Source organism: Scyliorhinus torazame, chromosome 24, assembly GCF_047496885.1.
Source record: "Scyliorhinus torazame isolate Kashiwa2021f chromosome 24, sScyTor2.1, whole genome shotgun sequence".
Classification (NCBI taxonomy): Eukaryota; Metazoa; Chordata; class Chondrichthyes; order Carcharhiniformes; family Scyliorhinidae; genus Scyliorhinus; species Scyliorhinus torazame.
This window is the reverse complement of record NC_092730.1, coordinates 18,242,190-18,258,382: the sequence shown is the minus strand read 5'-3', so window position 1 is coordinate 18,258,382 and position 16,193 is coordinate 18,242,190. Positions and strand designations below refer to the sequence as shown.

General features: G+C 53.1%; 2 protein-coding genes across 2 annotated transcripts in view; one reads left to right on the top strand and one right to left on the bottom strand.

Annotated features, from left to right (window-relative positions):
- Positions 1-10,239, top strand: part of efemp2a (EGF containing fibulin extracellular matrix protein 2a) — a 70,149-nt gene extending 59,910 nt beyond the window's left edge. The window contains exon 11 of the mRNA XM_072489642.1: positions 10,231-10,239. Within this exon, the coding sequence (XP_072345743.1) occupies positions 10,231-10,239 (9 nt within the window). The remainder of the gene's footprint in view (positions 1-10,230) is intronic.
- LOC140400210 (neurexin-2-like) overlaps positions 1-16,193 on the bottom strand; it is a 2,085,493-nt gene that overhangs the window by 1,982,270 nt on the left and 87,030 nt on the right. The window lies entirely within an intron of this gene.

Sequence of the window (16,193 nt, the reverse complement as noted above, 5' to 3'; positions counted from 1 at the left end):
TGCTAAATTGTCCCTTAGTGTCCAAAGATGTGCATGTTGGGTGGATTGGCCGTGCTAAATTGCCCCTTAGTGTTCTGTGCGGGTTGGGTGAGGTTACGCGCTGGGGTGGGGCGCGTGGGCAGAGGTCGGGTGCTCTTTCGAGGAGGGTCGGTGCACCACGATGGGCCGAATGGCCTCCTCCTGCCCTGTGGGCCTTCTCTGGATAAGACAGCGTGAATGTAAATGGCAGAGGAGGGGGCTTGACGGTGGCTCGTTGAGAGATCAGAACAGGAGTCCTCGCTTTTGGGCGTCCGGCATCCATTATCGAGGCCTTATTTCCCCCGGGGAAATGCTTCCTGTTCGGTCAGAAGTGATAGCAGAATAAAACATTCTCTCACGAAGGGCTATTCACCGGCAGCATTGTTGACATGGTAACGCCTTTTGCGAATCAATGGAAAGTGTTCAGGCACAGCCAGCAGACGAAGTGCTGCGATTTCCCCTCAGTGCGATTAATGTGTAGACGGGGGTGTGTGTGGTTGTATCCGACTTGCAAAGGACAATTGAGGATTGTTACAGAAACTACGCCGAAACGGAGGCCATCGGATTTGATTGAATTGGAAGAATGCCACACAGACTGAGCAGGCAACCTTTAAAAAATGCCTAATCGTGGTTGAGTTGGGCGTCGCTGTGTCTCGGCCCCAATATTTCATTGCTCACCTCGAATTGCCCCTCGAGAAGGGCGGCGGGTGAGCCGCCATCTCGAACCCGCCGCAGTCCCCGTGTGGTGTAGGTGCACCCACAGTGCTGTTAGGGGAGGGAGTTCCTGCGTTTTGACCCCGGCCGCAGTGAAGGACCGGCCGCTACATTTCCGAGTCGGGATGGCGGGGCGGGGCGGGGGGGGGGGGGGGGGGGGGGGGGGGGGGGGGGAGAACAGGGAGAGATCGCACAGGTGGTTATTGTCTTCTCTGTTATGACCGTGCCAATGATGTACATGTAGTTGTTTGGTTCATTGAACAAACACGTGGAAAGATAGCTGACAAACTATCACGCCGAAGGCGGCCCACTAAATGAATTCAGCGAATGCTCCTGGAGCTCCTCTGACTGCGACCATCCTCTTGTACGACTTACTACCAACTGGAGGGTGTCTCAAGTCACATGGTGGACCTCTATCGCCACCTGCTGGTCGGAGGACGTACCGATAACTATATCCATTGATATGTACATACACATCGCCACAATAGGGGAGTGTCCCCAATACGTCTGCTGCCCTCGTCCTTCTGGGCGGTACAGGTCACTTGATATGGAATGGGATTGTGTGGCCGGCTCAGGCCTTTGTTGCCCATCCCTAATTGCCCCCTCGAGAAGCTGGCGGGTGAGCCGCCATTTTGAACCGCTGCAAAAGCCGCCATTTTGAGCCGTTGCGAAAAGAAAGTCGAATCATGAAACGCGGGTTGATAAGGCCATGAAAAAAGCCCTGAAGAGAAAAAGGGGCTTGGGGCGGGATATTCCAGTCCCTCCCATCCCGGAGCTGGCTATTCCCAGCGAGGTCAATGGACCTCTCTCGGTCCGTCAAGTCTGCTGGAGCCGTCGCGGGTGGGGAAGGAAGGTTTGGGACTAGGGGTGGTTGATTTCCAGAGCTGGAGAATCGAAACGCAGGTAAGTCATGTTAAACTTGTACCGGGCGGGGAGGAGACTGCGCAGCGGTATTATCGCTGGACTAGAGACCTAGAGTAATAGAACATAGAAACATACAACAGTACAGCACAGAACAGGCCCTTCGGCCCTCGATGTTGTGCCGAGCTTTGTCCGAAACCAAGATCAAGCTATCCCACTCCCTGTCATTCTGGTTTGCTCCATGTGCCTATCCAATAACCGCTTGAAAGTTCCTAAAGTGTCCGACTCCACGATCACAGCAGACAGTCCATTTCACACTCTAACCACTCTCTGAGTAAAGAACCTACCTCGGACATCCCTCCTATATCTCCCACCCCGAGCCTTATAGTTATGCCCCCTTGTAACAGCTACATCCACCCGAGGAAATAGTCTCTGAACGTCCACTCTATCTATCCCCCTCATCATCTTATAAACCTCTATTAAGTCACCTCTCATCCTCCTTCGCTCCAATGAGAAAAGCTCTAGCTCCCTCAACCTTTCCTCATAAGACCTACCCTCCAATCCAGGCAGCATCCTGGTAAATCTCCTTTGCACCCTTTCCAATGCTTCCACATCCTTCCTATAATGAGGTGACCAGAACTGCACACAATACTCCAAATGAGGTCTCACCAGGGTCCTGTACAGTTGCAGCATAACCCCGCTCTTAAACTCAAGCCCCCTGCTAATAAACGCTAACACACTACAGGCCTTCTTCACGGCTCCATCCACTTAATTGGCAACCTTCAGAGATCTGTGGACATGAACCCCAAGATCTCTCTGTTCCTCCACATTCCTCAGAACCCTGCCGTTGACCCTGTAATCCGCATTCAAAATTGGCCCACCAAAATGAATCACCTCGCACTTATCAGGGTTGAAGGGGAGGTCGTGTCTCACTAACTTGATAGAGTTTTTTCGAGGAGGTCACTAAGATGATTGATGCAGGTAGGGCAGTGGATGTTGTCTATATGGGACTTCAGAAAGGCCTTTGACAAGGTCCCTCATGGTAGACTAGTACAAAAGGTGAAGTCACACGGGATCAGGGGTGAGCTGCCAAGGTGGATACAGAACTGGCTAGGCCATAGAAGGCAGAGAGTAGCAATGGAAGGATGCTTTTCTCATTGGAGGGCTGTGACCAGTGGTGTTCCACAGGGATCAGTGCTGGGACCTTTGCTCTTTGTAGTATATATAAATGATTTGGAGGAAAATGTAACTGGTCTGATTAGTAAGTTTGCAGACGACACAAAGGTTGGTGGAATTGCGGATAGCGATGAGGACTGTCGGAGGATACAGCAGGATTTAGATTGTTTGGAGACTTGGGCAGAGAGATGGCAGATGGAGTTTAATCCGGACAAATATGAGGTAATGCATTTTGGAAGGTCTAATGCAGGCAGGGAATATACAGTGAATGGTAGAACCCTCAAGAGTATTGAAAGTCAAAGAGATCTAGGAGTACAGGTCCACAGGTCATTGAAAGGGGCAACACAGGTGGAGAAGGTAGTCAAGAAGGCATACAGCATGCTTGCCTTCATTGGCCGGGGCATTGAGTATAAGAATTGGCAAGTCATGTTGCAGCTGTATAGAACCTTAGTTAGGCCACACTTGGAGTATAGTGTTCAATTCTGGTCGCCACACTACCAGAAGGATGTGGAGGCTTTAGAGAGGGTGCAGAAGAGATGTACCAGAATGTTGCCTGGTATGGAGGGCATTAGCTATGAGGAGCGGTTGAATAAACTCGGTTTGTTCTCACTGGAACGAAGGAGGTTGAGGGGAGACCTGATAGAGGTATACAAAATTATGAGGGGGCATAGACAGAGTGGATAGTCAGAGGCTTTTCCCCAGGGTAGAGGGGTCAATTACTAGGGGGCATAGGTTTAAGGTGAGAGGGGCAAGGTTTAGAGTAGATGTACGAGGCAAGTTTTTTACGCAGAGGGTAGTGGGTGCCTGGAACTCGCTACCGGAGGAGGTGGTGGAAGCAGGGACGATAGTGACATTTAAGGGGCATCTTGACAAATACATGAATAGGATGGGAATAGAGGGATACGGACCCAGGAAGTGTAGAAGGTTGTAGTTTAGTCGGGCAGCATGGTCGGCACAGGTTTGGAGGGCCGAAGGGCCTGTTCCTGTGCTGTACATTTCTTTGTTCTTTGTTCTTTGAACTCGATCTGCCATTGTTCGGCCCAGCTCTGCATCCTATCAATGTCTCTTTGCAGCCTACAACAGCCCTCCACCGGATCACCTCATTATATCATTATAGGGGCTGGTTTAGCACACTGGGCTAAATCGCTGGCTTTGAAAGCAGACCAAGGCAGGCCAGCAGCACGGTTCGATTCCCGTACCAGCCTCCCCGAAAAGGCGCCGGAATGTGGCGACTAGGGGCTTTTCACAGTAACTTCATTGAAGCCTACTTGTGACAAGCGATTTTCATTTCATTCATTCACCTCATCCACTGCTCCACCAATCTTGGTGTCATCAGCAAATTTACTGACCCACCCTTCAGCCCCTCCTCCAAGTCATTGATAAAAATCACAAATAGCAGAGGACCCAGCACTGATCCCCGTGGTACACCGCTGGTAACTGGTCTCCAGTCTGAAAATTTTCCATCCACCACCACCCTCTGTCTTCTATGTAATGATCTGGGAACCCGGGTTCGAATCGCGGTTTAACCTTCCCGAATCGCGGGGGGGGGGGGGCGCGGAATTATTATTAATAATAATAATAATAATAATCTAAATTATTGTCACTTCAATATAATTCAACAAAAATCTGGAATTAAAAGGCTAATGATGGCCATGAAACCATTGTCGATTGTCCCTGAAGGGAAGGAAATCTGCCGTCCTTACCCGGCCTGGCCTACACGTGACTCCAGCAAAGATGTTGACTCTTAAATGCCCTCAGGGACGGGTAATAAATGCCGACCCGCCCAGCGACGCCCACATCCCATCAACATATTTTAAAAAGAAATGCATTTGGAGTCGAGGGAATATAAATGCCGGTGATCGTAGACGAGGAGGGTGCCGATCGGGGCGCAGAAAGAGATTAGGATGTGTGAATGGCCGAACAAAGGACCACTGGGAACTGGGAACTGATGGGGTGGGGGATAAAATGGTGACGGATAAAGCAATCGTTCGTTGGCGCAGAACTTGGGTATTGCTGGGGGGGGGAAAAAACAATTTTGTCGAAGCTTTTCGTTTCGCACTCATCAGGTCATCCCGCGAGGGAAATCAAAAACTGTGCGAGGAGAGAGGGCTAACTGGCTGACAGTGGTCTCTGGACATGAGCTGGTCCCTAAGTCCCGGTCGTCTCCCGCCATCCGCCAATTGCAAACTTGTTTACCCGCGTGAAATGTTCGCGGTTCGTGGCCAGGGAGCCACCCCGCGCCCCCCCCCCCCCCAGTGATTCGGGAAGGTTAAACCGTCACTTCTCCCGCGTGGGTGCCACGTGGAAAACTCAATGCGCGCCCGCCGGTTCGGATTTCCCACTTGGCGAGGATTCGCGGGATCTCACCCCGTGGGCCACCCTCTCTACTCAGGCGCGCTCCGACACCGCCAACCAAGCTCAGGGGGTCCGAGCCGCCTCAGTTCTGCATCTCAGCCTACTTTAGATATTTGTATTCATCTGCTTTACCCGGCTTTGAAAGTCTCTCGTCAACCGGGCGTAATGATTTGTGTATTGCTCAATCGAGGAAGAAAACAGAGGCCTAATGGCGTGTATGACACACGCCATGCTGCACAATTTGTATCCCCATTGTGTCTAATAGTTTTGCACAAATATAAAAATAGGTTCGTGTTTGCTTCTAATACCCTGATTGTTCAGATCACTCGCATTCTCCTCAAAGCCCTTTGGGTCCAAACAATCCCTGATACGCAGTCTTCCGAGGATGTATATAGGTCAGCGACGAGTCCTTTGCGCAGTATCCCTCGTATGTGGAAACGTGGTTTGCCCGCGGGCACATCTGGGGCTCTCTTAGGCACAGGAAGAGTCCATTCAGCCCGTCACGTCTGTCCCGGCGGTTTTTCGGAAACAAATATCCCGTCAGGCGATCATATAGCCGCCTTCGATCGTTGCCCACTTCTTCCCCAGCCTTCCGTTACGCTGCAAAACGGTGCCCCTCGGCCCATCCCTGGTCTCAGGAGCACGGAGCGGGGGCGGGGGTGGTGGGGGGGGGGGAAGAGGCGACAAGGGCTGGGCGCGAAGGGGGACTTGCGAACGTGCAAGACGGGAGCAGGGCTAGGGCCATTCGGCCCCTTGAGCCCGTTCCGCCATTCGAAAGCTATGCGTTTGTGTTTCGGGTTCCGCGTTCCCAGCTAACCTTTGACCCCGCTCCCCTCGCCTGACCAGAATCTATCCATCCCCGCCATTAACAACATTCAGGGCCGGGTTTAACCTCGGAGTCCGGTTCAGGAACTCTGGGAGTTGGTTAGAAAGGTCAGGCTGAACGAGAAACCCACCCGGATGGCTGGTGCCGTGGGGCAGCGGTGCTAACCACTGTGCCACCGTGATTCTTGGGTGGGGGGAGCGCTCGAGAGGGGAGATGCTGAGAGGATGTTTCCCCTTGTGGGGGAGTCTGGGACCAGAGGGAGTAATCTCAGAGTGAGGGGGGGGACCCCATTTCAGACAGAGATGAGGAGGAATTTCTTCTCTCAGAGGGGAGTGACTCTGTGGAATTCCTTACCGCAGAGAGGCTGTAGAGGCCGGGTCGTTAAGTGTGGCCGAGGACGAGAGATTTTTAATCGGTGAGGGGATCGAGGGTTACAGGGATGAGGCGGGAAAGTGGAGTCGAGGATTGTCACGTCAGATCAGTCATTAAATGGCTGAGCAGACTCGATGTGATGGGCCGAATAGCCTCCTTCTGCTCCCCTGTCTTAGGGTCCCTTACTCCCCCCCCCCCACCCCCCCCTCCCCCCCACCACCACACACACTTCCCCAACTCCATATACCTGCCTTATTCCACCAAATTGCTTAATCCCTTTGATGCACAAAAATCTAATGACGTCAGATTTCAATCTGATCGAGCGTCGTGTGCGGGAGAGATCTATCCGACTTTTCCCACCCTTCGTGTTTGGAAGTGTCTCCTCATCTCACTCCCAAAAGGCTAGTCCTAGAATCCTCCCATCCAGTGGGAATAGTTTCCCTATTGTTAATGGTATGTTGATTGTGGCCTTGACATCCATCGTAATGAAGTGCTTTGAGAGGTTGGTCACGAGTCACATCAACTCCATACTCCCAGTGCGCCTTGATCCACCACAAATCGTATGCGCCACAACCGGTCCACGGCAGACGCCATCTCCCTGACCCGACACTCATCCCTGGAGCATCTCGACAACAAGGACGCCTACGTCAGACTCTTGTTCATTGACTACAGCTCCGCGTTCAACACCATAACCCCAGCCAATCCCACATCAAAACTCCAAAACCTCGGACTTGGCTCCTCCCTCTGCAACTGGATCCTCGACTTCCTGACCCATAGACTACAATCAGTAAGGATAAACAACACATCCTCCACGATAGTCCTACATACTGGGGCCCCGCAAGGCTGCGTGCTTAGCCCCCTACTCTACTCCCTGTACACACACGACTGCGTGGCAAAATTTAGTTCCAACTCCATCTACAAGTTTGCTGATGACTCGACCGTTGTGGGTCGGATCTCAAACAACGACGAGTCAGAATACAGGAGAGAAATAGAGAACCTAGTGGAGTGGTGCAGCGACAACAATCTATCCCTCAATGCCAGCAAAACTAAAGAGCTGGTCATTGACTTCAGGAAGCAAAGTGCTGTACACACCCCTGTCAGCATCAACGGGGCCGAGGTGGAGATGGTTAGCAGTTTCAAATTCCTAGGGGTACACATCTCCAAAAATCTGTCCTGGTCCACCCACGTTGACGTTACCACCAAGAAAGCACAACAGCGCCTATACTTCCTCAGGAAACTAAGGAAATTCGGCATGTCCACATTAACTCTTACCAACTTTTGCAGATGCACCATAGAAAGCATCCTATCGGGCTGCATCACAGCCTGGTATGGCAACTGCTCGGCCCAGGACCTCAAGAAACTACAGTACAGAGAGTCGTGAACACCGCCCAGTCCATCACACGAACCTGCCTCCCATCCATTGACTCCATCTACACCTCCCGCTGCCTGGGGAAAGCGGGCAGCATAATCAAAGATCCCTCCCACCCGGCTTACTCACTCTTCCAACTTCTTCCATCGGGCAGGAGATGCAGAAGTCTGAGAACACGCACGAACAGACTCAAAAACAGCTTCTTCCCCGCTGTCACCAGACTCCTGAATGACCCTCTTATGGACTGACCTCATTAACACTACACCCTGTATGCTTCATCCGATGCCAGTGTCTATGTATTTACATTGTGTACTTATCGTATGTCCTGTGTTTTTTCATGTATGGGATGATCTGTCTGGACTGTAGGCAGAACAATCCTTTTCACCGTACCTCGGTACACGTGACAATAATCCAATCCAAATCCAAATCACAGGCAAACCCAATTGTTTAATTACTGACAGTGAGCAGGTATGAATAGAGGACGTCCTACACTCCTGATCTACGGGTAACCGGCGGGAAGGGGAAACGCAGAACCCCCTTAAGGGGGCTGTTCTTTCGATTTGCCCCTCGCGTCGTTTAATTTAGTCTGACTGGTTTGACACAAAATAGTATAAATAGGGGGCTCCCAATTATTTCGGCGGCGTCGAGTATGTGTGCGTTCCATGCTTATTGAAGCTGCTGATATTAGGACATCTGGTGCGGAGCGGGGGGAGTGGGTGGCGGGTTGGGGGGGCGGAGGCGGGGGGAGGACATCCTTGTGAGCCTGCTCCTAGGACTGGCCACGGCGACCGTCAACAAATCCGGGACAGTACAGGCGGTCGAGCAGGTCATCGGACCCGCAGGTCTGCCCCGCTTCCACAGCCACGACCGGGACCCTCGGGGTGTGCCGGGGGGGGCGCACGCGACGTCCGCTTGTCCGCACGGGGTCTCCCATGCCCTGTGGGCACCGCAGGGGCTGGGGTCCAACCCCGGGAACGACATTTCAATTTGATCCGCCAAGTTTCCTTTCAGGATTTCGCATTTTGGTGCAGGGGGACCATTTGAGGGACCTTGGCTTGAATGGAACTTGTCATTCGGTCGAGGTAATTGGCCGGTTCCTCCAGAACGGGAGACGGCTGGGACGCTGGGTGGAGAACTGCGAGACCGAACAAGTCAATGATCTCGGTCTGGGAAGGAAAGCTCCTTATTTTGTTTTTCGATTTTGGATCCCAATTGACATCTCCGGCGACCCGCTGCTTGTAGGTTGTAACGAGCCTGATGTTCCGCCCCCCCCCCCCCCAGCCAGGATTGAGCCGTGGTGCGCGACCAACCGTTGGCAGATCTCTCCTCCACCTCCGCCCCCCCCAACCCACGCGTAGACCCCCCCCCCCCCCCCATGAACCCTGCAGCCCCGCAGACGGACGTAGGGCCTTGCGTTGTCAGCCGTCTCTCATCTGTGTCGGAGGGGGGGGGGGAAAGATTTTGATCTTTGTCTTAAGCGAAGATCATTTGGGTTAATGCGCGCGACTGCTTCTCCCGCGCTCTGCAGTTTACCGGTCAACATTCTCAATGCGAGGCAGAGGACAGCAGGTAAATTAAAGATTGTAACAGGCAGGAGACTAATATCAATGACTAGCCTTCGGGTGCCCGATCAGCGCTTGCGCCATGGCTACCTACGCTATCGACATCTAGACACAGCCTGAAGGCCCCGGTTGGTGGCCTGTGGATAACGACGTGACAGAGGATCTATTTGGCAAGTCAGGAATTCTAAGCAGGTTTGCCTAATTCTGAGTTGTTTGATGCCTTACACTTAAGAAGGGAACAGATCGATTTTTAGACTATGAAGGCGTCAAGGGTGGGTTGACAGTCGGAAATGTTCACATAGCTTGTGTTATAATGTAGCAGTTGCAGTAATATCTTTACTAAATCCTGGTTCAACACACAGGTAGATTCTGTGTCCGCAAAGGGGTGCAATTAAGATGTTGTAAAAGCCAGATCATCATTCATTCAAGCCAAGCAATTGTTCAGGCCGAATGGAATTTTCTTATGATTGCTGGAGATTCCCTGGAGGGTAAGTAACTTGAGACAGATTGGCGGGGGGTGGGGGGGGGGGGGGGGGGCGCACGGTGGCGCAGTGGTTAGCACCGCTGCCTCACAGCACCAGGGACCTGGGTTCGATTCCGGCCTCGGGTGACTGTCTGTGTGGGGTTTGCACGTTCTCCCCCCGTGTGTGCGTGGTTTTCCTCCGGGTGCTCCGGTTTCCATTCGCAGTCCAAAGATGATGAGGCTAGGTGCATTGGCCAGGCTAAATTGGCCCCAGGTGGGATGACGGGGTTAGTGTGGGGGCTTGGACGTGGGTAGAGTGCTTCTTCAGAGGGCCAGTGCAGACTCGATAGGCCAAATGGCCTCCTTCTGCACTGTAGGGATTCTATAATTCTATGATTGTGGTTCGACTGAGGTTAGCAGGCCAGGGATCTGAGTGGGATAAGGATGATATCATTAATGGGAGGAGCCAGGTCTGCAGTTGGCAGTTTAATTTATGTATTTTTTTTGTTGCCAGGAGCTTTAACCTGAACGGAAACTTTTGCCAGAAACTGTCAGGTTAAGCAGTAGTCTGACACAAAAAGGATCTATGCACTGTTTCCTAAAAAGATCTCTCTCTCTTCAAGCAGTCTTTCCAATAAATCTCTACCCAGAGGACAGCAAGTATCCCTGTGTTTGCTCACTATTGTTTGCAAATGGCTTTTGTCCTGAAATGGGGTTTGCCTGATTGGAGACAGAGAAGGATCAGTTAGGAGTCAAAGTGTTTCCTTTTGTTGCTACGAATTGTTTAACTGTTGATTGTAAACCATTTTTCTGGGATGTTAATATAGTTTAATACTGTGTTGGTAATAAGGTCTGTTTTAATATAACATATCTCTATTTTTCCGTGCAATCGCTCCTGAGGCAAAGTATCCCTTCCTCACAGTTTTAGAAATTTAAAACAGGTTTTTGGCGTTCCTGTCCGATATCCTAACAAATGTTGGGATCCGGGATCTTAACAAGGAGAGAGCGGGATAATAATAATAATAATCTTTATTATTGTCACATGTAGGCTTATGTTAACACTGCAATGAAGTTACTGTGAAAATCCCTCGTCGCCACATTCCGGCGCCTGTTCGGGGACACGGAGGGAGAATTCGGAATGTCCGATTCACCGAACAGCACGTCTTTTGGGACTTGTGGGAGGAAACCGGAGCGCCAGGAGGAAACCCACGCAGACACGGGGGGAGAACGCGCAGACTCCGCCAGACAGTGGCCCAAGCAGGAATTGACGCTGGGAACCTGGCGCTGTGAAGCAACAGTGCTAATCACTGTGCTACCTTGCCACCCATTGGCGCTGAGAGAGCCATGATTGTATTAAGGGAATTAGGGATGGGCAGTAAATGCTGGCGGAGCAGGCTCGAAGGGTCGAATGGCCTACTCCTGCTCCTATTTTCCGTGCTTCCAGCTCAGTAATGGGGATCGGGAAAACAATCATCCGGTTCGCAAACGTTCCCCTTCAGAGCAGATATATTTCCAAGTCAGGGTGGTGAGTGGCCTGGAGGGGAGATTTCAGGGGCTGGCGGTGGCCTGTTGCCCTTGTCCTCTTCAGATTGGCAGCGGGCGTGAGTTTCCAGCCCCTGTGGTGTAGGTACATCCGCAGTGCGGTTGGGGATGGAAGTTATATTGGGAATCGGGGGGGGGGGGGGGGGGGGGTGACGACTGGAAGACTTTATATTGGATTCTAAGCGTTGGGCAACTAAAGGGTTAAAAATCTGGGGATTGGAGTGTGCTCGACTGCAGTGGTCATGTTTGTTTGAGAAGAATTCTATTTTGCAGGGCTCGGGTGTGCTTCCGGCAGCCAGAAGGTGAAATTGCCAAAGGGATGTGTTTTTCAGTCTGGGCTAACGGACTGTGGTTTGACTGGGGACAGTCCCTGGGGGAGTTAATATGCTGCACGCTCTGTTCCTGCATCTAGGTGCTGACGCCAATGGAGGATACGTTGAGTTCCACGACGGCAAAATCGGAACCACCCGGCGAACACGCGAGAAACGGTGGGAGAATCGGCGGGTCCGTGCTGGACAGGCGCAGGGCTGGCAAGCTGCAGCCGAGCGTACGCCTGCACCCCCCCCCCCACATGCGCACCGATCCCGCCCGTCCACCCCAACCCGCACCCGTCCACTACTGCCCCCTGGCAGAAGCCCCCCTGGCCAGCGGCACGTCTGCCGGCGGAGTAAGGCGGTGCTGGACACTGTCCGTACGCCCTCTCCCCCTCCACAGCCACCACGTCAGGCTATTCTCCGCCCGATCGCCGTTCCCGATTTCGCCGTCGGCTATCAGAGAATCCCGCCCCATTGGTTTTTCAGCTTGGGGAGGTGAGGTCATTGCTGGATGGAGCCGAGGAAGGCAGAGCGACATTTTGTAAGTGTTTAGAGAGGCAGATCTTGGAGAAGGTTTTGGGGAGAGGAGCTGAATTCTGATCTGCCTGACGCGGAGTCCATAATTCTCCCACAGTGAGATGGATTGAGAGCAGCCTGTTTAATTTCTGTTGTTTAGTGGGAAATTGAGTAGTAGTGGTTAAGGGCTGAGGTGTGAAGTTAAAGAGATTAATATTGTATTCATATTAAAGTTTTGATTAAAAATAAGCAAAGCCCAATTTCTTTGTGCAATCCCTCCTGGAGTGAATCATTCTTCCCGCACAGTCTTACAAATAAACTAAAATATTGGGGGTCCGGTCCAGTATCCTCGTCGCTGTTGGGGTCTGGTCTGGGTAAGTAATAGGGGAGATATCGCCTCCAGGAGGTACTCCCTGATAGCTTCCAAAATATTTGGAGGAATCTTGTGTTCTGATGGTGTTCCTTCCTCTGCTTAAGAGTTCAGGCATGGGACTTGGTTGTAATAATAATCTTTATTAGTGTCAAAAGTAGGCTTACATTAACACTGCAATTTTTTTTCCCTGCCTGTATGGCTGAAGCGGTTCGCGCGTAAGCGAGGGGCGAGTGAAGCGAGGGTGCGCGCCGACCTAGATTGGGTGGGCCGAGGTAAGGGCGCTCTTCTGGAGGGTCGGTGCAGACTCGTTGGGCCGAATCTACTGTGGGGATTCTGCGAATGCCCCCGCAGGATCTTTGACCCCTTTCACAGGCCGACTACGCTGTGGGTGAAGGAAGGCCACCAGGCCCCGCTCGAGCCCCGTAATCTCACCTATGGCCAATTTAGCACGGCCAATCCACCTAACCTGCTCATCTTTGGGCTGTGGGAGGAAACCGGAGAAACCAAACTTTTACCTCACCTTAATTGCACCTCTGGCTCCAGAAGGCCGAGTTGTCTTGCAAACCAGGATTCTTTAAAAACGTGACAGCAGCAGTCGCACACGCTAACCCAGGCTTTTAAACGTTAGCGCACCAAACTCATGTAATTTCTGACTTCGCTCAATACGGTGTAGGACTTGTTGAAAGCTGCCAAACTCCGCTCGGTGCTGGGGGCGGAGGCATCGTAGCCGCCCCGCCCAAAAGTGTGTATGCCGCGATGGGGGTTTTCCCTCGCCGTCATTGGCAATCACAGTAAATAGCTCCACAGGCAGCATCCCTGCTTCCCGTGCCCCCCCGAGGGCAGCAGACGCACGGAGTTCACCGCCCCCCTGCAAGTTCCCGTCCCACCCCCCCCCCCCCCACCCCCCCCCCCCCCCCCCCCCCCCCCCCGCCCCCCCGCCGAGCCGCTCGCCATCCCGACTCGGAAATATATCGGCCGTTCCTTCATCGTCGCTGGGGTCAAAATCCTGGGAACTCCTCGCCGTACCCATTTCAGCTAAGGGTCAACCACATTTCTCTGTATTCCGTCCCCGGTTTGGGCCTTGCAGATGTGATCTCGGAGAGTGGGGGGACGGGTTACTCCCCGGCATTTCGGGGCGGGGGGAGGGGGGCTAGGGCAGTTAAGAGTTGTTGTGTGTGTTGGGGGTGGGGGGGGGGGGTCTGGAGTCACATGTAGGCCGGACCGGGGTAAGGACGGCAGATTTCCCCCTTTCCCCTGAAGGGGGACATTAGTGAACCAGATGGGGTTTTTTTTTTTACGACAATCGATGATCGTTGTCACGGTCGCCGTTACCGAGACCGAGCTTTATAATCCCGGATTTTATGTATTGAATTTAAATTCCACCAGCTGATGGGGGGGGGGGGGGAAATCGAACCCGTTTTCCCCCCCGGAACACTAACCCGGGGGTCTCTCGATTACTGATCTTATTTGCAATTGCTCCGAGGATCTCTTCAGATCGAGACCAGGCCTCAGGTCGCCCGGTTATCCCGAGCACGTATAAATAAGTGTCTTTTGCGGGTGGGGAGGGGGAGAGGAGGGGGGGGGGGGTTAGGAACTTCCAACTCTGTCACCGACAATCAGATCGTGGACAAGGCAGCGGAGGAGAGCCCCACGGTGACCAGATAAGACGCTCGTCAGGAGAACAGTGGTTTCAGAGGAAGAGGAGACAAATTAATAATTGGCTGGATTGGAGGGTGTTGCTATCAGGTGTGGCTAATACCGGATGGATAAGGGGGAATTTACAATGCAGGAGGAGGCCATTCGGCCCACCGAGTCTGCACCGGCCCGTGGAAAGAGCACCCGAGCCTAGCCACACCTCCACCCTATCCCCGTAACCCAGTAACCCCACCCAACCCTTTATCGGATACTAAGGGGCAATTTATCACGGCCAATCCATCTAACCTGCGCGTCTTTCGGGACTTGTGGGAGGAAACCGGAGCGCCCGGAGGAAACCCACGCAGACACGGGGGGGAGAACATGCAGACTCTGCACAGGGACAGGGACCCAAGCCGGGAATCGAACCGGGACCCTGGAGCTCTGAAGCAACAGAGCTAACCTTAGAGCTACCAGGGACAAAGACGTTTCAGGTGGAACGTCGGAGGTTGGTGCACAGCACCTTAGCCTGTGTGTCCGACATGAATTTTGCAATTGGGTGATGGAATGTCAGTCAGGAGACACGTGTTATTAATAGCTTCTGGTGCCAAAAGTAGCAAATATGATTACAGGGTGAGCAGTGTATTATTAAAGTGTGTGCAGCAGAAAGATGATTACGAAGGAAGCTTGTCTTTTATAATAATGAATCCCTCTTGCACATTTGCCCATAATCTGTCAAAGCCTTTCATGTTTTACTCTGTTTTTATCACCGATCGCGAGCCCATTCCACTAAATCTTCTACTTAAGCTTCTCCTGCATGTTCTACCCTCCTCTCTCTGTCACTCTCTCAATTTTAATCCCGGGTCAGTCAGCTCACTGGGAGAGGGAATACTCTCCACTCGCCTGGGTGAGCGCGCTCCCCAACAACACTCGAGAAGCTCAACACCATCCAGGACAAAGCAGCCCCGCTCGATCGACAGGCTAACCGCAAACATTCGCTCCCTCCACCCCCCGACGCACAGCGGCAGCCGTGTGCACCGTCTACAAGACGCGCCGCAGCCGCTCGCTCCTTCGACAGCACCTTCCAAACCCGCCACCTCTACCGTCTAGAAGGACGAGGGCGGCAGCAGACGCACGGGAACACCCCTGCCTGCAAGCTCCCCCCCTCCGAGCCGATCGCCATCCCCACTCGGAAATATATCGGCCGTTCCTTCACTGTGGCCGGGGTTAAAATCCTGGGAACTCCCTCCCTAACAGCGCTGTGGCACACGGGACTGCGGCGGGTTCAAGATGGTGGCTCATCTGCCACCCCGAGGGGCAATTAGGGATGGGCAATAAACGCTGGGCCCAGCCAGCAAGGCCCACATCCTGTTCACAAACCGTGACCCTATGACCCGAATATTTCATAACGGGTTATCGAAAATGCTCAATCGTTAACAGATTAATGGAAACCGTCGTCAACTTCAAATGATAGAAACAAATGAAATATTTGCACCTTGGAGGCAGAGGGAGCGCACGGCTCTCACAGTCAATGTCCGTGAGCGACCGGCGCGCACCTCACTTCACTCGCCCCCTCGCGACACGTGGGGATCACTTCAGCCATACCGGCAGGAAAAAAGAAAAACGCGCGGATGAAAGTCAGCGGAATGTGGCCACCCCCGCGCGTGGAGCAACGGAGGGCAAAACGTCTCTCGCGGGGCCGTACCTGGAACCCAGGTGGGCCGCATATGGCCCCCGGGCCGTGGGTTGCTCGCCGCCACCGTGCCGCGACACCCTGGTCCCCAAAACCCCGCCCCCCCTCCCCCATGCACAAACGCGACGCGGGTATTTGGATATCTCAGCGAGGGGTTTTCCCGTTGTTGTCCTGGAAACACCGAACTGGCCGCAAAAAAGACTGGCGCGTACGTTCGTTCTTCTTCCGTGGGCGAGGGGGGGGGCGTCGCTGGGCCAGACCCAGCATTTGTTGCCCATCTCTAATTACCCCTTTGAACTGAGCGCCCACTCGCCCATGTCCGAGGGGGGTAGTTAAGAGTCGACCACATTGCTGTGTGTGTTGAGAGGGGGGGGGGGGGGTGGTCTGTAGACAAATGTAGGCCAGGC